This window comes from Panthera uncia (genome assembly GCF_023721935.1).
Source record: "Panthera uncia isolate 11264 chromosome A3 unlocalized genomic scaffold, Puncia_PCG_1.0 HiC_scaffold_11, whole genome shotgun sequence".
NCBI classification, from domain to species: domain Eukaryota; kingdom Metazoa; phylum Chordata; class Mammalia; order Carnivora; family Felidae; genus Panthera; species Panthera uncia.
The window spans coordinates 77,888,194-77,913,541 of record NW_026057578.1 but is presented as its reverse complement, the minus strand read 5'-3'; the positions used below and the strand labels follow the sequence as shown (position 1 = coordinate 77,913,541).

The window sequence follows — 25,348 nt, the reverse complement described above, 5'->3', positions numbered from 1 at the left end:
TTTTAGTTTATTTTGAGAGAGACAGCACGAATGGGGGAGGGGCAGAGAGAGAGAGAGAGAGAGAGAGAGAGAGAATCCCAAGCAGGCTCCACAGTCAGCACAGAGCCAGATGCCATGCCCGGCTTGAACACACTACCGGTGAGATCATGACCAGAGCTGAAATCAAGAGTGGGGGGCTTAACCTACTGAGCTACCTGGGTGCCCAAGAGTCTGGTCCTTTTAAAAGAGAAGTCAGCATCAAAAGCATACAGCTCAGAGAGCACCCAGGAAGACTTATCTTCTAGTGCTAATTTCCTGAATGCGTGTGATCACAGAATTAAATACTACTCTGGAACCTATCCCAAGCAACCGCCACTTTTATGGAAGCTTAATAATCACTCGTGAATAAACATTGAATGAACTTCACCTACACGAACTTCCATAATAAAACACAATGGTCATAGAAGCCCAACCGTTTTAGTTTTTGACGGGGGAAGTCAGTAGCTCTGTATGGGAACACGGTTTCAATCTATTTACAGGTACCCCTTGGGCTTCGGTTCTTTGTTTTGGTTCCCTTATCTACTAAAAAAAATAATAATAATGGCCCTCACTTCATAGAATTATCGTATTGTGAAGGTTAATGAGATAAAACGAGTAAAGCGTTTAGCAATGCACCTAGCACGTAACTGAACTAAATGATCGTAATTAAAATTCTTAGGCTCCCTGTGTGTGGCTCATGTCACGTGTAAGAAACTACTACACAACGAGAAGGTTATACTAGACAAGGACTGCTGGTTTGGCAGGCAATCATAGCTTCAAAACGTGTAAGATTCCCTGGGATTTAATAACGGTACACTTAATCTCTACCACTCAATATCAATCAATAGGAGACAACACTTCAAGCATATGAAAACAGATACCCATTCCAAATCTCTCTCTTCCGACTCTATCTCAAAATGAACAAAACCGAATATTCATTTATTTCAAAATGAATAAAATACAAGACTAAGCGACCCAGCAAAAAAGGGCTCAGTCCCGCCCTTTCAGGAGTAACCAGGGAGACCACAACGCCTCGCAGACGCTTCTAGTTTGAGTTAACGGAAGGGACCTTACAGGCGAGCACAGAGCCACCGGCGACGTGGGTGGCCAACACCCGCCTTTAAAATCACGGGATGATCGGTCGGCCTCGCAAGGGTCCTCCCCCACCATGCCTCCACCCCCAGGGCCCGGGGCCAAGACTCCTTGTAAACCCCCAGCTCCCCGCCGCAGCTGCCTCAACAGGCGCGCGGCGGGCAGCCTGCTACGTCACGTCGGCGCCGCACCACTTGGCAGGCCCCCTTCTCCACCTCCTCCCCCCGGCGCCCTCGCCGCTTTCTGGAAGGTTCGTGAAGGCCGTGGGTACCTTCCGTTATTCTGCGGCCGTCCGGAATCCGGCTCCATCCGTCCTCCACAAGCCCACGCAGACCCAGCCGACCTTGCCATGCCGGAGAACGTGGCTCCCCGGAGCGGGGTCCCCGCCGGGGCTGCCAGCGGCCGCAACAAAAGCGCCTATCAGGACCGTGACAAGCCGGCCCAGATCCGCTTCAGCAACATCTCTGCGGCCAAAGGTAACGCTCCCAGGGTCTGACCTGCGGCCGTGCGGGGTCGAGTTCTGTCTGCACTGTCATTCTGATCTTGGGTTGCCAAGGCACATTTTCTGTTCCTTGAGATGATCTCGTCTTTCCAGTGATAGATGGAAAGATCCCTCTTTGGAGGGATCTGTGCTGTTTTTTGCCGGTAATTCCCAGTGCCTAGTATGGAGACCTTTGGACTGGCCCCATTCTGGGTCTCAGACGCCCGTAAGTTTTCATCCTCGGTCGCTCATCACACTCCAGTAGAAAGCAGCCGAGGCCCGCACGTGCGGCTGCAGTCCTTTGGGATCTGACACAAGAGCCCTGTCGCTTATCTGCTTATTGGTTCCATTGGTAGAATGTTGTTTGCATAATCCATTTTAGTTTTCTTGCCCTTGAAAAGTACCATTTAAGTAAGCTCTTGGCGCAACTAATGAAACGAATTGAGAACTTAGTGCTTATATTGGGGCGGGGACCTTTGTATTTGCGCTGTGGGAAAGACTTAACCGTCCTGTTCGGGAATATGGAAAGATCTAGGCTGTGCTTTTATGTTCTCCCTGTATGTGCAACGAAACACAAACAAGTCTAGAAATATGGACAGTTTGTTGGCGTTTTCGTTTTATAGAATATTTTGGTGTATGGTAGAAATGAAGACCTGAGTTACAATTCTCTCGGTGGCTTTCGACCTCTAGCCAGGGTTTTCTCCCCCGTAAAATTGAGGCTTTTCTTTTTAGAGTTGTGAGAATTAAGAATAGTCGAGTTGAGATAGAAGAATCTGGAAGGAAAAATGAGAACAAAGGCTTAGAGATGTTACCTAGTGTGTATTGAATATTGAAACACAGTGAGCATTCCATCACGGCATAAAGTGCATGAAGAAGCGAGAGGTGAGATTGGAAGGGTAAAATGGGGCCAATATTGAAGGGTCCGTGAGCAGAGGCTACATGAATTATCTGTGAACTTGACCTTGAAGAGAACTCAGAACAGAGACTACTAGTCTTTACAAGTCAGACAAAACTCAACAAACTTGATCGAGGAAAGTTGCTTTAGTTAGGTGCATTTTCGGTTTAATTCAGGGAGCCAGTTTTTTATTTAGATGTTATCCAAAAAATGCCCCCCCACCCACCCAGATTGGTTGATAGTGTGAAAAAAAAGTCTAGTATTATTCAGCATGAGTCATTTAACAGACTGTACTGTGTGCCACACAGTATGTTAAACATCTGACAGTTTTGGAAATGTAAGCAGTCTAAAAAATCTTTTATTTTTTTTTGGATAATGTGTGTGTTATCTAACTTTTTGCAGGTGAATGTCAGAGCCCTTTTTTTTTTTTTTTTTTTTTTTTTTTTTTGCCTTTTTTAAATAGCCCCAGCGTGGGGCTTGAACCTGCTACTCTGAGATGAAAGTCACATATTCTCCATACGGAGCCAGCCAGGTGTCCTGAATGTGAGGGCATTCTTAAAGTGAATTGGTCTGCTTGTAGAATCATGGCCATGTGGGTACACTACAGTAGCCTGAAAGCATAATATTGACTGGATAATTAGGAACAGCAGCCTAAAATTACAAAATAAAATTTTAAATTATAGCAAATATTTTCTCTAAAGATCTTTATCATTCAAACAATAAAGGAGGAAGTATTATGCTGGTTGTGGTGTATACAATGATTAAGTCACGATCTCAGCCTTGTGTATATGGGGTGAGGTGGTATATGAGGAAGGGGAAGGCCTAATTATTTGTTTTAGGCTTGTCAAAGAAAAGGGGATTTGACTTGACTGTTCATCACATCTGATTTTTCTTAGAAAATAGTAAATGGACTATTAAAACAAACATTCTTAGGGACAAATAATAAGTAACTTTGGAACGGTAGACTGTATATCCAGATATATTTCAAGTATCCACTTTTTTTTTTTTAAACGTTTATTTATTTTTGAGACAGACAGAATATGAACGGGGGAGGGTCAGAGGGAGGGAGACACAGAATCCGAAACAGGCTCCAGGCTCTGAGCTGTCAGCACAGAGCCCGACGTGGGGCTCGAACTCATGGACAGTGAGATCATGACCTGAGCCAAAGTTGGCCGCTTAACCGACTGAGCCACCCAGGTGCCCCAGATATATTTCATAATGTATTGATGATGACTGAAAGCTGGGGTTTTAGTTTTGGGTTTTTGTTTGGGTTAAGATTTGGGCTCTTTGTTTTGGTTTATTTGGTGGCAGGGTTGGAAGGTGTCCAAAGGGTATTTTGCTGTGGGCCATATATATATACTGGCCTCACGTTAGCGGACAAAACTCTTTGCCCTCAGAAATTACTGTCTATAGGTAGGAGAGACAGAATAGACAAATAAATGGAATTATATAGCATATTAGGAAGTCTTAAGGAATGGAGAAAATACAGTCTTCATTCAGACTACATTGTACTTATTTTGATATTTAGGGAAAGATTAGGTAAATTCTTAAAATGTGTTCTGCCATAGGTAGGGCACAAAGTTATTTACAGTGACTTGTACCAACAAAAGATGAAATGTCATACAATTAAAGGAATTACTGTTTCCAGTAGATTATTATTAGACAATGAATTTTCTTTAGTGGACACAGTATAAACAGTTGTATACCATATCCTAATAAGGACAACATGATCATTTGAAAGGAGAAATACTTCGTGGGTTTTTTTGTTTCATTTTGTTTTAAGAGCCTTGATTTTTTCCTTCTGTTTACAGCTGTTGCTGATGCTATTAGAACAAGCCTTGGACCAAAAGGAATGGATAAAATGGTAAAAACTTGAACTATTTGTTACAGATTGAGTGCTATTGTCCACACTGCAAAATCTCAGTAGAGGGTTAGGATGTGCTGCTTAAAAAATAAAAAGTATTAGAAAGATACTTTGAAAGTTTAGAAGAATAACAGATTGCTTTGGAGTGAGTAGGACTTAACTATAATTCATATTTTATTTGACGCTTTTAACATTGAAAGTATGTCCACCAGAGTAGTTCTCTGTTGTTTTGTTACATGGAAAGTACAGTAAGGCTATAGCTATGAGCGCTTGAGTTCAGTGTTTTCTTATTGGTAAATAACTGTGACCCTCTATGGGTCTGTAGAATTTCACTTGTTCTTCCAGCAGGAGAATACTGCTAAGTTGAGAATACCAAGAAATAAGTTACTATTTCAACTGTGAGAAGTGTGTACATTATGTTCTTGATGCTATCTTTTTTGGAGATCCATAGTGTCATTTGTTACTATGGATATGAACCCAGGAATAATAGTAATTATATCCAGTGTCTAGATTCCTTCACTTCGAACAAACAAAAAAAAGCTAGAGTAAAGCCAAGTATTGCACTTGTAAAGTTAAGCTGTTGCTGTATATTCTTAAGTCAGTATACTAACATAAGGGAAGAGAATTTAAAATTAAGCACAGTTGTAAGCTATGCAAACATAAATTAACTTCTCTACTAAGAAGTTTTAAAGTTAGAGCTTTTAGGGTGTCATAGTGCTGGGTAAAGAAAACAAAATTTTTGAAGTACAGTGTTTTCAAAAAACAAAACTTTCCAGATTCAAGATGGAAAAGGCGATGTGACCATTACAAATGATGGTGCCACCATTCTGAAACAAATGCAGGTGTTACATCCAGCAGCCAGAATGGTAAGTATAATTTTAGATGAGTGGGTTTTTTAAGTGTATTGCTTGATATTTATAAAGAGTTAAATTTGTTTCTTTGATCACATTGTATTTAAGCATTGTGAATATATTTTCTTTAGGTTAAGCAGGCATGTTTTTAGGATGCATTGTGTGCCTAGCATTGTGCTCTTCAGTGCAAGGTTGTAATAAAACATGAATCTCCATGTCCACAGGAATGTGCCAGGTAGTTGAGGAAAAAGGAGATAAAAACATGAAATGCCGTGAATTATTAGCTCAGTGGGTGTTAGTTGGAAGGGAGCAATGTAATCTTAATTGTGTGCAAAATAAATCACATGTTTAAACTTTACACTGGTGTTTATTAAAAATAATTACCAATTCAGCTAAGTGTGATGATTCCAGTGTCAAGTGAGAAGACACCATATCTTTGAAAAGAAATTCCATCAAAAAGTTACGTTTAATTATGTAAAGTTGACTTTTGAAGTGAATCAGATTCTACTTACACAGAGTCATTTCAGATAAGCTTCCAGAGGACTCCAAACTGACACTTGTGTCATCTAGAATGCTGCATTTTTTTTAGCTTCCAAGTCTACAACATTATTTATGCTTTCCGACAGGAACTTTTTTAATAGCTGGGGAGAAAAAATTTACAACCCATAGTCTGAACCAGAAATCATAATACAGCTTCTTATAGAGAGTATACCTAAGCAGAATTTTTTGTGTCACAGATATATCAATCATTTTAAAATGAAACCCAAGAAGTCAAAAATTTTGTTGAATCTTAGAGTGTTGATAATAGTAGTCAAGTTGTTTGTGACACTCATCGGAAAGCCATTCGTTTTATATTTCTGTTAGATGTTACTGGGTCCTCACATTTCTCATTGAGCAACTTAGCATGTTCTGTTTCCTTAGCTGGTGGAGCTATCTAAGGCGCAAGATATAGAAGCAGGAGATGGCACCACATCAGTGGTCATCATTGCTGGCTCTCTCTTAGATTCCTGTACCAAGCTTCTTCAGAAAGGTAGGTAGGACTTGGGACATGTTTTATTCCTAAATAAAGGGCAAAAAATACTAAGTAATAGGAGATATGATAGTTGATTTGGAATAACGAATCTTATTATTAGGAATTTTTAGGTTAAATTTTGCTTGGTTTATCATACGAATAAGAAATTTTTTTTTCTTTTTTCTTTTTTTTTTTAAACCAAGCTTTATTTTGAATGAGACTTGATAGAATTTTGCTTTTCTAAAATAAGTTGTGGTGGTGTTACTAATCTTAGGCTCTAAATGAGAATAGTGATTTGGGAGAGATTGTATAGGTTCTTCTACTGGTAAATAGTGCTTAATCATAGTAGTGACTCTCCAGTCACTTATTCTACTTCTTAGAATTGTGATGTTTTGGAAAGTATATAATTTGGCTTCAGTCTTAAAGTATCATGAGTGCAGCATTGATCTGTTCCAAATTAAATGGAAATAAATTATTAGCCATAATAGCAGCTAAAGTTGTTCAGACTATTTTATTTATAACTGAAGCCTCAGTTTATTTTTTTATTTTTCATTTTTTTTGTTTCTTTATTTTTGAGAGACAGAGCACAAGCAGGGGAGGAGCAGAGAGAGAGGGAGACAGAATCTGCAACAAGCTCCAGGCTCTGAGCTGTCAGCACAGAGCCTGACGTGAGGCTCGAACTCATAAACCGTGAGGCCATTGACTTGAGTCAAAGTCAGATGCTTAACTGACTGAGCCACTCAGGCACCCCATGAAGCCTCAGTTTAGATGATTTAAAAAATATGTCTGCTTTGGGGTGCCTCGGTGGCTCTGTCAGTTAAGCATCCAACTCTTAATTTCAACTCCGGTCATGATCTCATGGTTTGTGAGATCAAGCCCCACATCAGGCTCTGCTGACAGCATGGAGCCTGCTTGGGATTCTCTCTTGCTCTCTCTGCCCCTCCCCTGCTTACACATGCTCTTGTGCTCTCTTTATCCCTCTTCACTCTCTCTCAAAATAAACTTTCAAGAAAAATTTAAAATTATGACTGCTTTGAAATTATAATGCCTGGAAAGTTTCTATTTTTTTTTTGAAAGTTTCTGTTTTTAATATGTGTCATATATGTAGTTCATGTGTTATAATAACGAAATTTTAACAAACAGGGATTCATCCGACCATCATTTCTGAGTCATTCCAGAAGGCTTTGGAAAAGGGTATTGAAATCTTGACTGACATGTCTAGACCTGTGGAACTGAGTGACAGAGAAACTTTATTAAATAGTGCTACCACTTCATTGAACTCAAAGGTGAGTCCAGTACTAAGGGATCATAGAAAAATCACATTTTAAAGTTTAAGAATTGCAACTCTTACATTGTGATTTTTGATGTTAAACAGCTCATAAATGTTAGGTCTGGAGTGTCTAGATAACTGAAGTAATTTGTACAACTAAATTAAAGTCAAATTTCCTCCTTCAAAGCTTTCAAATAAATTGTATCCCCATTTTACATATGGGGAAATAGATGTAGTGAAGTTAAGTAACTAACCCAAGACCTGTCAGTAAGAGGTAGGATGCGGGGCACCTGAATGGCTCAGTCAGGTAAGTGTCCGACTTCAGCTTTGGTCATGATTGTTGAGTTTGAGCCCCCAAATCAGGCTCTCTGCTGTCAGCACAGAGCCTGTTTTGGATCCTCTGTCCCCCTCTGTTTCTGCCCCTCCCCCACTCATGCTCGCTCTCCTAAATAAGTAAAAAATAAGGGGTAAGTTGAGATTGGAACCAAGGACAGGTTTGCCCATCCATAGTCCCTCTTACCTAATAATCCTGCTTTTTTTAATTTTCAAATTTAAAGCATTGATTTTTTTTTTTAATTTTTTTAATGTTTGTTTATTTTTGACAGAGAGACAGAGCATGAGCGGGGGAGGGGCAGAGAGAGGGAGACACAGAATCCAAAGTAGGCTTCAGGCTCTGAGCTGTCAGCACAGAGCCCTACGCGGGGCTCGAACTTACAGACCGCGAGATCATGATCTGAGCTGAAGTCAGACACTCAACCAACTGAGCCACCCAGGCGCCCCAAGCATTGATTTTTTTTCTAAGAATTTCTTGTGCATTTAATGTTAATTGTTTTCTGTCACATTCTCTTCATCCCTCCTGTATTTTCCCCTTTTTTTCATCAGCTTTATATCAATACATTCATTTTATTTCAATGTTACACGGGGAGCTAGTGTTAGTCACGTACATGATACTGTTAAATGTCCACAGTTGTAACACAGAATAGTGTGGTTACAGGCATTGGTCATAGAGTCTAGAATACTTGGGTTTAGTGCTGGGTTCATCACTAAACTAAGCTGTGTGACTCTTCAAATTTCTTCATCTGAAGATTGAATGAGTATGTAAATGATAAGGGCTAAGATCATTTTAGATAAGAATTGTCTGCATAAAGTTAACTTGGTTCTTGGATTTCCTATAGAATTATTAGTAATTCAGACAGTCCGTTTACTAAATTAATAAAACAGGAAAGCAAGCAGACACATTTTGTGCCCTTGGTGACTGACAACATGAGTGGACAAGACAGTTTATATGGAATGTTGTCTTCGTGTTCCCACTCTTCCTTTGCAACCCAAGAAAAGTGGTTAAGATTACTTCTTGAATATCTTTGTCATTAAAGAACTAGGATTTTTTTCTGTTGTGAAGTTGATTTTATTATTATTTTTTTAATTCTAGGTTGTCTCTCAGTATTCAAGTCTGCTTTCTCCAATGAGTGTAAATGCAGTGATGAAAGTGATTGACCCAGCCACTGCTACTAGCGTGGATCTGAGAGACATTAAAATAGTTAAGAAACTTGGGTAAGCATGTCTAATTTTAACTTCAGTAAAAATAAGGGGTACCTCAGTGGCTCACTTGGTTAAGCATCTGTCTCTTGATTTCGGCTCAGATTATGATCTTATGGTTCATGAGTTCAAGCCTATGTTGAGGACGTCAGCACAGAGCCTGGTTGGGATTCTCCTGTCTCCCTCTCTCTCTGCTCCTCCCTCAGTTGCTTTCAAAAATAAATAAGCTTTTTAAAGAAAAATTAATTTTAATAACTTGTGTTAATATGGGAATCTCAAGAGTTTGTTTATATCCTTTTACGATGGCAAGGCAGTAGTGTGATCAGAGTTCAGGAATGGGGCACTAATAAATGATACCTGTTTTATTCGACTGATGATTTTTAATCTATTAGTGATCTATTTTTTTAATAGTTATTTCTCCCAGATTTTATTTGGCTCACTGTATTTTTTTTAATGTTTGTTTATTTTGAGAGAGGGAGTGGGGGAGAGGCAGAGAGAAAATCCCAGGCAAACTCCATGTTCAGCATGGAGCCTGACATGGGTCCTCGATCTCATGACTGTGAAATCATGAGCTGATACCACATCAAGAGTCCGTCGCTCAACCAACTGAGCCACCCAGGTGTGCCCTGATTGGCAATCTGTTAAACTTAACAGATTTCTGCCTGTTAACTGTTGTCTTCTTGTTTTCTTCTTTTCTCTTAGTGGGACAATTGATGACTGTGAGCTGGTAGAAGGGCTGGTACTTACTCAAAAGGTGGCAAATTCTGGCATAACCAGAGTTGAAAAGGCTAAGATTGGGCTTATTCAATTTTGCTTATCTGCTCCCAAAACTGATGTAAGTAAGAACCAAATGCAATTGGTTCCTTGTTCATGTGTTTTGACTTTTTAATAGCTCAGACTTTTGTTTGTTAATACAAAAACAGAAAATACACTAGTAATAAAAACCATAGGTTTCAAAAGAATTTGTGAGATTGAGGGTGCCTGGGTGGCTCAATCGATTAAGCATCCAACTTCAGCTCAGGTCAAGATCTTGTGGTTCTTGAGTTTGAGCCCCGAATCAGGCTTTGCTATCAACGCAGAGCCCATTTTGGATCCTCTGTTTCTCCCCCACTCTCCTTCTCTCATAAAAATAAAATACTAAAAAAAAAAAAAAAAAAAAAAGTGAAATTGAGACAAAAGTAGAAATTGTTGATGACAGACATGACAAATCTGTAGCTTCAATTGACTGTCATTGAACTAAGCATTGACTTCATAGATAAGGCAAATAGCAATAGAGGCTATGTATGAAATAGGTTATGGAAAAGTTACAGTGTAAGTAGAATTTCTAAATTCTTTCTAGGTTTCTGAGAAACCTCCACCCACCCTATAGCAACAGACAGATCTTTTGTCCTATATTAGCACAAATGAAACTAAACCAGGTTACTGTTTATACTCTAAAGAAATGTTTTTAAAGGTGTTTTCATATCTTTTAGTCATAAGTGCTATTTCCAAAAGTGGGTGGTTGAGCTTGTCACTTCTCTCAGGTTTGTTTTCTTTACAGTGTATTGCATTACACATTTTTAGTCCTGTGTTTCCCAAAAGTTTAACCCATAGAAAAATTAATTTTGTTTTGTACACCACTGATTAACAAGATTTGTCCCTGGTACCTCCTTTCAGCATGCCAGTTTTGTTTGTGTTTGTTTGTTTTAACAAGCCATAGAGTAAAAAGGATGCAACTGAAATTATGTCAGGAATGCATATACCTGTATGAAGAAAATTGACATATTCAGGAAATAGGATAATCATTTCACAGTTACCAAAAATGTACTTGCAAAAAATACAAGACAGCAAGGTGTATAGATAAAAGTTAAAGACCTGAGTTAATGTTGGTTTTCATCTTCCTAGATCTTTTCTGGGTGTGACAGTATGATATCTTACTTGGTATGATTTTGGTTGAATATACATGATACATGATATTTGCATTAAAAGTTTGTCTTTCTCACTAAAAAAAATTAAAGGCAAAAAAAAAAAACTCTTATAAGGCAATTTATTATTATGTTATTCTTTTTCTCAACAGATGGATAATCAAATAGTAGTTTCTGACTATGTCCAGATGGACCGAGTGCTGCGGGAGGAGAGAGCCTATATTCTAAATTTAGTGAAGCAAATTAAAAAAACAGGATGTAATGTTCTTCTCATACAGAAGTCTATTCTGAGGTGTGGAGCTATTTCTTTTGTTCACTTTTTTATTTTTTTAATGTTTATTTTTGAGAGAAAGTGTGTGAGAAGGAGAGGTGCAGAGAGAGACAGAGGATCCGAAGCAGGCTCCATGCTGATGGCAGCACAAGGTGGGGGCTCAGACTCACAAACCATGAGATCATGACCTGAGCTGAAGTCCAGGACTCAAAATGACTGAGCAACCCAGGCGACCCTCTTTTGTTCACTTTTTTTTTTCCTTAATCTTTTGTTCACTTTTTAATGACATTTTTGATCCCTTATAGCAATTGTTTAAGAAACATTCAAAGTGAGTAAACCACTGGAAATCTAGGATGAAACTGCATTGGTGGGACAGCACTGTATTCTGATAATCCTCTAAAGTAGGTTTTCTTCCCATTGTGATGATTTAAATATGTGGGATATACAGTTGACCCTTGAACAACTTAGGTTTGAATTGTGTGGGTCCACTTATATATGGATTTTTTTTTTTTTTTATTACAGTGCTGTCAGGTGTATTTTCCTCGTGGCTTTTTAAAGTTTTATTTAAGTAATCTCGGGGTGCCTGGGTGGCTCAGTCGGTTAGGCATCCGACTTCAGCTCAGGTCATGATCTCACAGTTCGTGGGTTTGAGCCCCGTGTCTGGCTCTGACAGCTCAGAGCCTGGAGCCAGCTTTGGATTCTGTGTCTCATTCTCTGCCCCTTCCTCGCTTGTGCTCTGTCTCTCTTTCTCTCTCAAAAATAAACAAACATTAAAAAAAAATTTTTTTTTTTGAATTAAAGTTTCATTTAAGTAATCTCTACACCCGATGTGGGGCTCAAACTCATGACCCTGAGATCAAGAGTTGCATGTTCTTCTGATTGAGCCAGCCAGGCACCTCTCCTCGTCGTTTTCTTAACGTTTTTCTTTCCTCTATTTTTATCATAAGAATACAGCATAGGGGTGCCTGGATGGCTTAGTCAATTTGGCATCGGACTCTTGATTTCAGCCTGGGTTGTGAGCTTAACAGTTCGTGGGTTTGAGCTCCACATCAGGCTCTGTGCTAACAGGGCAGAGCCTGCTTAGGATTCTCTCTCTTCTCTTTATCCCTCTCCTTGCTTGCACGCGTTCTCTCTCTCTCTCAGATATTTAAAAAGAATACAACATATGCTACGTGTAACCTGCAAAATATCGATTAAGTGTTTATGTTATCCATAAGGCTCTGATCTTTGGGTTATTAGTAGTTAAGTTTTGGGGAAGTCAGGGCATCTGGGTGGCTCATTCAGTTGAGTGTCCGTCTCTTGATTTTGGCTCAGGTCATGATTCCAGGGTTGTGAGATCAAGCCCTGCATCAGTCTCCGCGCTGAGTGTGGAGCCTGCTTGAGATCCTCCCTCCCTCCCTCTCTCTACCTGCCCCCCTCCCCTTCTCCTGTGTGCTCTCTCTAAAAAGGGCAGGAGGAGTCAAAAGTTGTATGCAAATTTCGGGGGGTGTCTGGGCAGCTTAGTCGATTAAGTGTCCAACTCTTGCTATCAACTCAGGTCATGATCTCATAGTTCATTAGTTTGAGCCCTGCATCATGCTCCGTGCTGACAGTTGCAGAGTCTGCTTGGTATTCTCCCTGCCCCGACACAGCTCCCCCGCCAATAAATAAATAAGCTTTAAAAAATCTTTTAAAAGAATGACAAAAAGCAGTTGAATGGCAAAGTGGTTTTTATTTTAACCTAGCATTGCTATAATCCTTGATTTGTATTTCAGAGATGCTCTTAGTGATCTTGCATTACATTTCCTGAACAAAATGAAGATTATGGTGGTTAAGGATATTGAAAGAGAAGACATTGAATTCATTTGTAAGGTAAAATATTCCTAGCATCTGTGTGAAAATACTGTCTTAATCAAATGTCTTAATCTGTGGATTTGATTTCTTTTCCCAGACAATTGGAACCAAGCCAGTTGCTCATATTGACCAGTTCACTGCCGACATGCTGGGATCAGCTGAGTTAGCTGAGGAGGTCAATTTAAATGGTTCTGGCAAACTGCTTAAGGTAACAGTATTACAATAAAGCTTTTTATCTATCTGGATTTTTTGTTTTCACCCTTATTTCAAATACCTAATTTGGAGTTTGTTTACTAAAGATTACAGGCTGTGCAAGCCCTGGAAAAACAGTTACAATTGTTGTTCGTGGCTCTAACAAATTGGTGATTGAAGAAGCTGAGCGTTCCATTCATGATGCTCTATGTGTTATTCGCTGTTTAGTGAAGAAGAGGTAATAGAAGTTACTGAGTAATATTTTGAGCATTAAATTTCTTTACTTTGACTTTTTAAGGTATAAATAGTAAGTTATTAAGAATAGTTTTCTGTTGGATAAAATAAGCTAAAAATGTATTTGTGAATTTCAGAGCTCTTATTGCAGGAGGTGGTGCTCCAGAGATAGAATTGGCCCTACGGTTAACTGAATATTCACGAACATTGAGTGGCATGGAATCCTACTGCGTTCGTGCTTTTGCAGATGCTATGGAAGTCATTCCATCTACACTAGCTGAAAATGCTGGCTTGAATCCCATTTCTACAGTAACAGAACTAAGAAACCGCCATGCCCAAGGAGAAAAAACTACTGGCATTAATGTCCGAAAGGTAATAATTTAGTCTCTTAATTATTGCAGAAAATGTTGATTAAAATGTTAAAAGCTTCATAATCATCTATTGAATGAAAAGCATTCTAATGAAAAGTAATCTTGGATTTTGGGGCACCTGGTTGGCTTAGAAGAGAACGTGACTCTTGATCTCTGAATCGTAAGTTTGAGCCCCACATTGGGTGTAGAGATTAACTTTTTTAAAAAATAATCTTGGATTTAAGTATGAGATCTGCATGTTAATTAATTTAGGCCATTGAGTAAGAATGAAGATGATGACTTAACTGAAAAGTATTAAGTATTTGGTACTTATGGATTGTGTGACTGTTAGTGAATTAATTGGCCTGTGTTTCACTTTCCTCAGTTGTAAAAACAAAGACAGTTAATAGTTTCTTCAAAAGCCTGTTGTGAGGATTGAACGTATTACCAACTAGAAAGCTTTTACTAAGTTGCCTAGCATAAACACTGTAAATGTTAACCATTGCTGCCGTTGTGGCCAGCAGCCAAGTATGGTTATATAGGGTAAATACAACAGTAATAATTGCCCTTTTTGTATTAATGTCTCCTTTTATTGAAGAGACAAATTAATATATAATGGAAAAACAACTGTGAAGATCCAAAGTAATATTTTCAGAATGATACAAAATTCCAAAGGAAGGGCACTGCCTGGTTAGGGGAAACTTCATGAAGACACATCTTTGGTAGGGAATGAGATTTTAGGTGGAAAAGTAAATGGTTTACAGGTGAAAGGGACCAGGAAGTGACTCATTTTGTCTTGTGGGTTATATGTTGGTGATACACTGGAATTTAACTTTAGGAAGCTTAGATAAGAGCTAGAATATGCCTTTGAGTATTGGGGCAGATATGTGGGAGGGGGGTTATTTTCCAATAGTTGGGAGCTACTAATTTTTTTTTTTTTTTTTTAATCAAGAAGCTAAGATGATGTAAAAGTATTAAGGGGGAAAGACTGGAGGCACGGTGGCCTGCTATGGCCATCGTAAATTAATGCAGTAATCCTGAGAGAAAGGGGACCGAGATAGTGGCAATAACAATTTAAAAGTAGGGTTTAAGAGAGATGTAAAGGAAGAGCAGACCAGATTTGGCCAGATTAGGATTAGGATTCAGGGATGGTTTAAGCATTAAAGATCTTACAGTTTTTAATTAGTATGATTAATTTTTGCCCAGATAATAGGAGTTATTTTGGGATTAGGATTGGGGGGATCTAGCATTAATTTAGTTTTTCCAAATTTTAGTTAAGTACAACCTACAGTACAGAGAAGAGTTTAGTAGGGAATATTTTACTTTTGACTAGGGCAAGGGAAAATGAGGTTTAAAAGGCCTTATTAAGTCAAACTTGTAACAGTATAGTTGGTGATGTAAGTAATAATTATACTAAAAGCAATCTGTGCTATTTGGCAGGGTGGTATTTCCAACATTCTGGAGGAATTGGTTGTCCAGCCTCTGTTGGTTTCAGTCAGTGCACTGACTCTAGCAACTGAAACTGTCCGGAGCATTCTGAAAATTGATGATGTGGTAAGTATAAATAGATTGTGGATTTCCCTATAAGGTCAAAAAGGCATATTTTTAAAAGAGTTTTGGGAGGGGAGCAGGGTGGTAAATGATACTTTGTTGGTCCTCAGGTGGTAACAGTTCATACTTTTACAGTCTTTTCTCACTTGTAAAAATAGGAGTGATTTGGTAGTTGCCCTAAACCAGTGTTAAAATTTTATCATTACAAGTTGTGGAACTCAGGTTTTTTTCTTGTCAGGTAAACACTCGGTAATCAAGTAACACTGGCCAACTGGCACCATCACAGCCACTAACAGTGTGTCTGGAGTGGAAGATCTCCTTGCTGTTTGGAAGATTGTTTTCCTCTACAAATTCCCAGGCTTGGTCTTCCAGTTGGCACTTGCTTGAAATTGTATTGACATAATTAAAGTATTAAATGTTTGGTTTCAAAAGGCAGATTAATTTATCGTCCCTTCTACCCCCAACAGTCTGTTACTTCTGATATTCTTGACAAACCTGTAGAAGAAGAGAAAATGAATTCACATTCACTTATGGATTCGTTTAGGTCTCAATCCTGGGTACTTTAAGTTTGTTTGTTTTAAACAAGTTTTGAGAATTTTAAATGGCCCAGTATGCTCATCACCCTGATAAATCCCCATTTACACAAAAATATCAAAGCCCTGTATATGCTGTTCTAAAAGATAACGGTGTAAGAAGATACAAAGTGAAAAATGAAAAGTCCCTTTACCCTATCATCCTAATCCCTTCCTCCAAGAATATAACCATTATTGCGAAAATTGGGATTCCTTTTACAAATAAAACTATATGCATATATGTATCAAATCTTATTTATACATAGGGGTTCATAATGTCATTTCTTCAGTGGTTTACAGTATCTTTATTGCCTCTGTCCTGATCCAAGCATCATCTCTTGCCATGAGCCATGTAAAATCTCCGAATTAAATTAGTCTCTGTCCTTGCTTTGGCTTTCTTCCAGTTAGTTTGTTCACTCTAGTGATTTTTAAAAAATTGTCAGGCGCTCCCATTCATAAGTTTTTGTCACTTTGTCTACCTTTGGATAAAGGCCAGACCTTTGATGTGGACCATAAATGGCGCCTACACAATCTGGTACCACTTGGCCCACCATCTCCTGTGTTGTATTTCATAAGGATTATTATGAAAACAGCTGGGGCCCTCCATATTTGTGGAGAAGTAATTGCAGCCAACCAGTCTGAAGTGTGTTTTACATCTGGTAACTCATTTAGTAACTAATTTGATAAATGGTAAGTCTTAAGTCAAAAAATTTCTCTAATCCAGGGGTGCCTGAGTGGCTCAGTCAGTTAAGTGTTCCACTTCAGCTCAGGTCATGATCTCGCAGTTCGTGGGTTTGAGCCCTGCGTCGGGCTCTGTGCTGACAGTTCCAAACCTGGAGCCCACCTCGGATTCTGTCTCCCCTTTCTTTCTGCCCCTTACCCCCTCACTCTGTCTTCTGTCCCTCTCTCAAAAATAAACATTTAAAAAATTTTAAAAACATTTTTTCTGTAATCCAAAAGGCTTATATTTGAACTTTTTTTTTTTTTTCAATTTTTTTAACATTTATTTATTTTTGAGAGACAGAGCATGAGCAGGGGAGGGGCAGAGAGAGGGAGACACAGAATCCAAAGCAGGCTCCAGGCTCTGAGCCATCAGCAGAGTCCAACACAGGGCTCACACTCATAAATCAGGAGATCATGACCTAGGCCAAAGTCAGATACTTAACCGACTGAGCCATCCAGGCGCCCCAACATTCATTCATTCATTCATTCATTCATTCATTTATTTATACACACCATTATATATTGATATATAAATAAATTTGTAAGTATTGAGAGTCCCCCCTACCCTTTCTAGTCCTTCCTTTCGTTTCTTTCTTTCCTTTCTTGCTGGCTAGGACCTGGAGTACAAATGCAGAAAGGAAATGATCACAGTGGGTGTGAGAGCCAGCCTCTGAGGTAGCACCCAATAATTCCTGCCTTCTAGTATTCACAATCTTGTGTAACCCCCACCATCTCCCACATTGTACCAGGGTTTAATGATAGCATATGATCAATAAGCATGGAACAGAAGTGACCGGTCACTTCCAGGATTAGATGATAAAATACCGTGGCTTCTGCCTTGGACACTCTGGGTTTTGCTCTCCTAAATTACTTGATCTGAGAGGAACAGGTTGCTATGTTATGGAGAAGCTTTATGGACACAGGCTTTCAGCCAATAGCTAGCAAGGAACTAGGGCCTGTCAACCATTACATGAGGGAGCTTGGAAGCAGATTCTCCAGTCTCAATAGAGCCTTGAGATAATTGTATCCCTGATCAACAACTTGACCCCCTTGCAAGAAACCCTGAGCACGAACCATTCAGCCAAATTTCTCAAATTTCTGACTCTTAGAAACTAGGTGATGTAAAAATGTTTATTGTTTTAGGGTAGTACATTACACAGCATGACATAAATAACTAATACAGTGGGCATCTTTGTTTTACCCATCTTTTCACTATCAAATATAATTGCTATTTTATTTTTGTTTTATTTTTTGTTAGATGTCCTTTAAGGAAATTTCCTTTTATTCCTAATTTCTTTAGAGTTTTATTTTAAACATATATAGATGTTGGGGCACCTGGGTGGCTCAGCTGGTTAAGCATCTAACTCTTGGTTTCAGCTCAGGTCATGATCAGTGGTGGCTTAACGGACTGAGCCACCCAGGAGCCCTCTCCCCCATGTATTAACATCACTGACTTCAACTTACTTATTACAACAAATGTTATAAAGTTCAAACACATTTTTGCTATTTCAGTATTGAGTTGCATACAGACCAAATAAACTTTACATAATGACAGACATTTCCATCTATGACTGGATACACTTGAACCTTCCACATTGATCTCAGGGCCTACACAGGTGATTTTAAAGTTATCAAGGTTATCCTCAGCTTCACTTTAAGTCTCCTTAGTCTCTGGCTCTGCTCCTCGTTCTTCCTGTGCTGATGTGGCTGTGGGAACAGCAATGGCTGCAGGAATTAAAATAGCTGTAGCAGCTTGCAGCCATAGCCTCTTCCTTCTGTTTTTTTTTCTACTTGTTTTACTCCTTTTATCCTTTTGTGGTTCTTGTCCTTTTTTTCTTTCTTTCTCTTTTTTTTCTTTCTATACCCTTCTTTGGAATTCCTTGCCAGTGTTGGGTCTGATGGTAGGCTTTTAGTCTTTTTGATCCGTAACAAAGGTGACGTGCTTAGACAGGGTGACTAAGACTGGACAGGGAATGGAGGTGCTTGGGGTTTTTAGCTCCTGGCTCAGGAGACTGAGCCAAATGGGGATAAGAACTTGAAGTCTGCAGAGCTGGAGACCACCAGGAGATGGAATGCTGTTCCCAGGTAGATTGGCTCAGGGAAGACCTTTTCCTATGCTTTGATACCAATGCAAAGTGTTGTGGTGACTTCTTTGAGAGGTGAAGAATGGGAGCCCCTGTGCTTTGGGTGGACATAGTGATGCCCTTTTTTAAGATGGGGAGAAGAAGGGTATCTCCTGTGCTTTAGAGGAGACCATTCTTGGGAATGTTGAATACTGATGTGGGGTACGAGAAGGGGGTGCTTCCCTTTGTAGTGTTATGGAAGACCAGCACCTGTGAGGAGGAGAGAGAAGGAAAATGGAGTCCTTTACTGGGTGAGAGGAGGGACTTCCTCTACTTCAAGGAAACCCTCTTCCTTCCCCTTTTGCTTGTGTGGTGAGAAAGGCCTTCCTCGAAGTCACCTACCTCACCATTTCTCAAATGGGACCTCTTCAGTAAGTAACTCATCATTATTTTCTGAAGAGGAGGAACAGAGTCAGATGAAGACTGCTGGTTTTGTCATCTGGTTTGGTGTCTCTACTGCACAGAATCTGCAGCAGCCGTTTCGCCACCGTTACGGTGTTTAGATTCAGAAAATTCTACTTTTCTCCACTTCGGGGCTGACGAGAGGGCCTCTTTGCTTATTACCTTTATATTTTGTCACTTTACCTGAAGTTCTCCTTGGAGATACAGAAACACGAGTTTTTCTGATATAGCCTGGCTGCTGGGGTGTTGGGGAATGATGAATTTTTGGCGGTGGAGTTGCTGGAGGTGTTGGCTGGTGTCTTCACTTGGAGGGCTTGCTGAAGGATATAACCTACAAGTGTTTGAGGGACCTGGATGCTCTCTTGGGAGGCTTCTTTCTGATTGGACAAGACAAAGTGGACAATGAGCTACTCCTAGACAGGGATGCTGATGAATCCTTTTTTGTGTCTCACTGGAGAGCTTTCCCTTCTAAGCCTTGGTGGAGTTCTTCAGGGAAATAGATTGCCACCTCCTCAGGCATGGCGGTCTTCTAGATGAATATAATCGTGATGGGATCTGTGCACCCTCTAGGTGGAGTATGAGGAGAGTGAGATCTTGGTCAAGTCGTCTTTTTTTCCTTTTCCTTTCCTCCCCCATCCCTCTGAAAAGTTTCATAGGCTCTGGTACAGGTTTCGGCAGGGGAACTTTAGGATGTCACCAGTAGAAGTGGTGACTTGTACTGAAGGTTCTTTTTATTGTTCCTAAAGGTTCTGAGAGTGCTGGAGTTTTCTATTTTCCTGGAGCAAGGAAGGACTCTTGGTCCTTGGCTCTTGGTTCTGATGGGGAGATTGAACATGACTACACGTTATCTCATGACTGGGCAGGATTGTCTTCTAGGGAAAGGAGACATGGATTAGAGTCTTTTTGGGTTTCAAGAAGCATTCTCTCCCTTTTCTCTCTGCTGCTTTTTCTTTTTTTTTAATTTTTTATGTTTATTTTTGAGAGAGAGTGTGTGTGTGTGTGCGTGCGCGCGCACACGCGCATGAGTTAGGGAAGGGCAGAGAGAGAGGGAAACACAGAATCCAAAGCAGGCTCCAGGCTCTGAGCTGTCAGCACAGAGCCCAATGTGGGGCTGGAACTCATGAACTGTGAGATTGTGACCTGAGCCGAAGTAGAGTGCCTAACCGACTGAGCCACCCAGGCGTCCCTCAGCTGCTTTTTCTTCCTTATCTCTCTTATCTTTGTTTTCATCTTGCTTTTTCATAGATGCCTGTTTTTCATTCTGTCTCTGTTTTATTTCTTCTTTAGGTCTGGGAAAGCAGATGGTCTTGTAGGATGATGGGCCACAGTTCTCCCATAAACTTAACTCTTTAGCACTTTATTTTCCATTCAAAAGCTCCATCAGGTTGATTTTCATAATTCTGGGTTCTGGATTCTCCAAATATACCCAAGGAAGTTGGGCCAGAGCCACAATGGGATGCTCACTCTGCTATAACCTAATAAAGTGACGGTACTATGTACTTCAGGTGCAAGGAATATCTTCCATTTTGGTTCAGTCCTTCACTTCCAATCGATTGGCTCAACTCAAATTACAACATTCTCATCAAACCCAAGCTGTCAGCACAGAGCCCAATGTGGGGCTGGAACTCATACTCATTTTGTTCTCCAAGCCTTTGTAACTTCCAAATTTATTTTGCTCATATCTGCCAATTTTTCTAGGCATATTGCACATTTCAGCTACTTTAGTAGCTTCTGTTTGTTGCTGAAGCAAAGATCTTACTTTGCACTTGTTCTGCAGAATTGCAGGGTCATGTTGTTCTGACACCACTCCCCTATTCCAAAGTGCACCAGGCTAGATCTTTATGAAGTTATTTTATATACTTAATATATAATTTATATTTAGTGTATATTTTAATTGGTTTAAAGCCACTTAATATATTAATATAATTATATATTAACTTACAGTAACATTCTTATGGTAACAATTTTAATTTTTTTTTTTTTAAAAACAATTTGTTTAAAGTTTATTTTGAGAAACAGCATCAGCAAGGGAGGGGCAGAGAGAGAGAGATTGAGAATTTCAAGCAGGATGCATACTGTCAGTGCAGAGTCCAATGTTGGGGCTCAAACCCAAAAACCATGAGATCATGATCTGAGCCAAAATCAAGATTTGGATGTTTAACCGACTGAGGCACCCAGGTGCCCCTAATTTTTTTAAGATTGTATTTTTAAGTAATCTCTACACCCATCTATCTCTATACCCAATGTGGAGTTCAAACTTACAACCCAGAGATCAAGAGTTGCATGCTCTACTGACTAAGCCAGCCAGGTGCCCCTATGAATTGGTTTTTTAAACTTAAAGTGATGGAGAAAATGCTAATAATGCAGAAAAACTTAAAAGTCTGTGGTGACTGCAGCTATTACATTGTGATTAGCACAAAAAAAATTAAGGAAAATTCTTCCAGTATTAAAAAAGTATTTAATCTACTTCAGCAAAGAAGTTCTCACAACTTTGACAAACAAGTGAAATTGTGACATACATCTTGAACGGTTCACTTTCATCTCATTAAACGTAAGGATCAACCAACATTCATGTTGGAACTACACTGTTGATCAATTGCAACTGTAGGTAGGCTACAGACAGAAGAGTTAAATATATGGCACAAAAACAGACACGCAGATCAATGGAACAGAATAGAGAACCCAGGAATAGACACAACGTATGGCCAACTAATCTTTGACAAAGCAGGAAAGAATATCCAATGCAATAGACAGTCTCTTCAGCAAGTGGTGCTGGGAAAACTGGACAGCGACATGCAGAAAAATGAACCTGGGCCACTTTCTTACACTATACACAAAAATAAACTCAAAACGGATGAAAGACCTGAACGTAAGACAGGAAGCCATCAAAATCCTTGACAAGAAAGCACATGAAACCTCTGACCTTTGTCTCAGCAACTTCTTACTCAACACGTCTCCAGAGGCAAGGGAAACAAAAGCAAAAATGATATATTGGGACCTCATTAAATAAAAAATCTTCTGCACAGCTAAGGAAACAATCAGCAAAACTAAAAGGCAACCGACGGAATGGGAGCAGATATTTGCAAACGACCTATCAGCTAAAGGGTTAGTATCCAAAATCTGTAAAGAACTTATCAAACACCCAAAAACCAAATAATCCAGGGAAGAAATGGGCAAAAGACATGGATAGACACATCTCCAAAGAAGACCTCCAGATGGCCAACAGACACATGAAAAAATGCTCAACATCACTCATCAGGAAAATACAAATCAAGACCACAATGAGATACCGCTTCACACCTGTCAGAATCGCTAACATTAACAACTTAGGCAAGAACAGATGTTGGCAAGGATGCGGGGAGACAGAGGATATCTTTTGCACTGCTGGTGGGAATGCAAACTGGTGCAGCCACTCTGGAAAACAGTACAGAGTTTCCTCAATTAAAAATAGAACTACCCTATAACCCAGCAATTGCACTACTAGGTATTTATCCAAGGGATACAGGTGTGCTGTTTCGAAGGGGCACATGCACCCCAATGTTTATAGCAGCACTATAGACAATAGCCAAAGTATGGAAAGAGCCCAAATGTCCATCAATGGATGAATGGATAAAGAAGATGTGGTGTATACACACACACACAATGGAGTATTACACAGCAATCAAAAAGAATGAAATCTTGCCATTTGCAACTACATGGATGGAACTAGAGGGTATTATGCTAAGTGAAATTAGAGAAAGATAAATATCACATGAATTCACTCATATGAGGACTTTAGGATACAAAACAGATGAACACAAGGGAAGGGAAGCAAAAAGAATATAAAAACAGGGAAGGGAACAAAACATAAGAGACTCTTGAATATGGAGAACAAACAGGATTACTGGAGGGGTTGTGGGAGGGGGCATGGGCTAAATGGGTAAGGGGCATTAATGGAATCTACTCCTGAAATCATTGTTGCACTATATGATAACTAACTTGAATGTAAATTTAAAAATACTAATAATAAATAAAAAGAATTCAATATGAAAAAAATGAAAGTAATATTAAAGAGTATAGTGTATTTTATTTAGAAGTTATGGGCTACAACCCTTTATACAGGCATACCTTGGAGATATTGGACCACTGCAAAAAGCAAATATTAAAATAAAATAAAGCAAGTCATGAATTTTTTGGTTTCCTACCTAGTACATATAAAAGTTTTATTTAAATAAATAAATAAAATAAAAGTTATATTTACACCATAATGTAGTCTATTAAGTATGCAATAGCATTGTCTTTTAAAAAGTATATACCTTAATTAAAAAATACTTTATTGCTAAAAAATGCTAACCATCATCTGAGGTTTCATGGAGTTATAATCACTGATCACAGATCACCATAACAAATATAATAGTTTTAAAAGTTTGACATATTGTTAGAACACAGACTTGCTCAATGCAGGACTGTAATTTATAAAAGTTGTGACACACACACACACACACACACACACTCTCTCTCTCTCTCTCTCTCTCTCTCTCAATCACTTACCTTCCCCCGGACAGGTAGTCATTAACCATTTATCAGCATTCCACTCCTGACAGCTGGCAGCCATCCATGGCACTTCACGATTCTCCAAAGTGTTCGATCCCAAAACATGCTCTTTCCAGGGAGCTCTAGCCAATGATGAGATGGCAGGACTAGTGGGGTCTGGTCATTTCTGAACTCTTCCATGAACAATCTTTATGCTGGAGCTCTCTTTTTAGCTGGCTAAGACTTTCTCAGCATTACACTGCAGTTTTAAACTCCTCCTACATAATTATTCTCCTTTCCTGCTCTTTCCTAAAGTATCAGATTATATCTTGGCCTGAAGACTTTTCCTACTCCTTCTTTTATCTTTCATAGGAATTTTCCCAGTAAATCTCTTGCATTTCTAACTCCTTTTTGGTGTCTGCTTCTTGTAAGAACCAAACTAGGAGAGAAAAAAAAAAAAAAACAACCCAAGTAACCATCAACAGGTAAATGGATAAACTTTAAAAAGTGAAAAAGAGGGGTTCCTGGATGATTAAGATGGTTGGGTGTCTGACTGTTGAATGATTTCAGCTCAGGTCATGATCTCATGGTTTGGGGGATCAAGCCCCAAGTCAGGCTCTGCGCTGACAGCGAGGAGCCTGCTTGGGATTCTCTCTCTCCCTCTCTCTGTCCCTCTGTCCCTCTCCTGCTCATGCTCTCTCTCTCAAACATTTAGGAAAAAAAGAAAAGCATACAAATTTATTTAAAAAAAAAAAAAACAACCCCTAAAAAGTGAAAAAAGACAATGCTAATAGGGCAGATTAAATTTAAGAATATTCCTTATCTGTAACTATTACATTATGGACAGCACAAAACAATTTAAAAATGAAAATACTTCCAGTATTGGAAAACTATTGTCTCTTTCAGTAAAAAATACTATTCAGCATTTTAAAAGGAACAGACCGCTCATATACACAACATGAATGAATTTAAAAAGAAATTAGTATGCTGAGGAAAAACTCTGAAAGCCCAAAAGAGTACATACTTTATGATTCCATTTATATGAAGTTCTAGAACAGTCAAGGGGATGGAATGGACAATAGGCTGGGAAGGGGCACAAGAGAGCTTTCTGGGATGATGGAAATGTTCTATATCTTAATAGGGGTATGGTTTCATGAGTGTATGCATTTGTCAAAATTCATCCAACTATGCATTAAGATCTATTCTTTTCACTAGGTATGTTACCTCTCAATACAAAAGTATGAAAGTTCTTCCTGTGATGATGTAAGATTTGTTATTCTGTTCTTGTAGATCTGTCTGTCCATTTCTGCTCTATATATTTTGCAGCTATATCATTAGATATCTTCAAATTTAGAGTATTGTTGGTGAGTGGAAACTTTTCCGCTCTTCTACTTAGATACATGACAGTGTCCTCCACACTCATTCCTTCTATTATATTCTAATCTTCCACTTGCCGTGCTTCGGTATGGAGTCTTGTCTTGCTGTTTGGGGTCAGGCTTACACCAAATCCCAAAAGGGGCACCTGTGGCCATAGAACCATCTGCATGCGAATGACTAGAAGTCCCTATTCTGGTCACTTGGGGCTTCCATACCTTATGAGCTTCTAGCTCTGGCTTCTGCTCAGAATCCAGCCAGCATCTGTTCCAGTGTGCAAAGCAAGTC

General features: G+C 39.3%; 1 protein-coding gene and 1 pseudogene across 1 annotated transcript; one reads left to right on the top strand and one right to left on the bottom strand.

Annotated features, from left to right (window-relative positions):
- Positions 1-1,313: 1,313 nt before the first annotated feature.
- CCT4 (chaperonin containing TCP1 subunit 4) lies at positions 1,314-15,785 on the top strand. Its single transcript, XM_049650271.1, has 14 exons — positions 1,314-1,586; positions 4,298-4,350; positions 5,127-5,216; positions 6,123-6,231; positions 7,357-7,499; positions 8,913-9,034; positions 9,722-9,854; positions 11,076-11,215; positions 12,949-13,045; positions 13,125-13,235; positions 13,327-13,457; positions 13,591-13,825; positions 15,244-15,357; positions 15,593-15,785. The coding sequence occupies exons 1-14, from the start codon at positions 1,460-1,462 to the stop codon at positions 15,605-15,607; spliced, it is 1,620 nt and encodes a 539-aa protein (XP_049506228.1). The 5' UTR covers positions 1,314-1,459; the 3' UTR covers positions 15,608-15,785.
- Positions 15,786-15,825: 40 nt separating this feature from the next.
- Positions 15,826-23,733, bottom strand: LOC125936019 (serine/arginine repetitive matrix protein 1-like; annotated as a pseudogene).
- Positions 23,734-25,348: the final 1,615 nt, after the last annotated feature.

Excerpts from the sequence above, each read along its gene's own strand:
- CCT4 (XM_049650271.1), top strand. The coding sequence starts at position 1,460 with ATGCCGGAGAACGTGGCTCCCCGGAGCGGGGTCCCCGCCGGGGCTGCC. Across the intron at positions 4,351-5,126 it reads CAAAAGGAATGGATAAAATG|ATTCAAGATGGAAAAGGCGA; the intron begins GTAAAAACTTGA and ends AAAACTTTCCAG. Across the intron at positions 9,035-9,721 it reads AAAATAGTTAAGAAACTTGG|TGGGACAATTGATGACTGTG; the intron begins GTAAGCATGTCT and ends CTTTTCTCTTAG.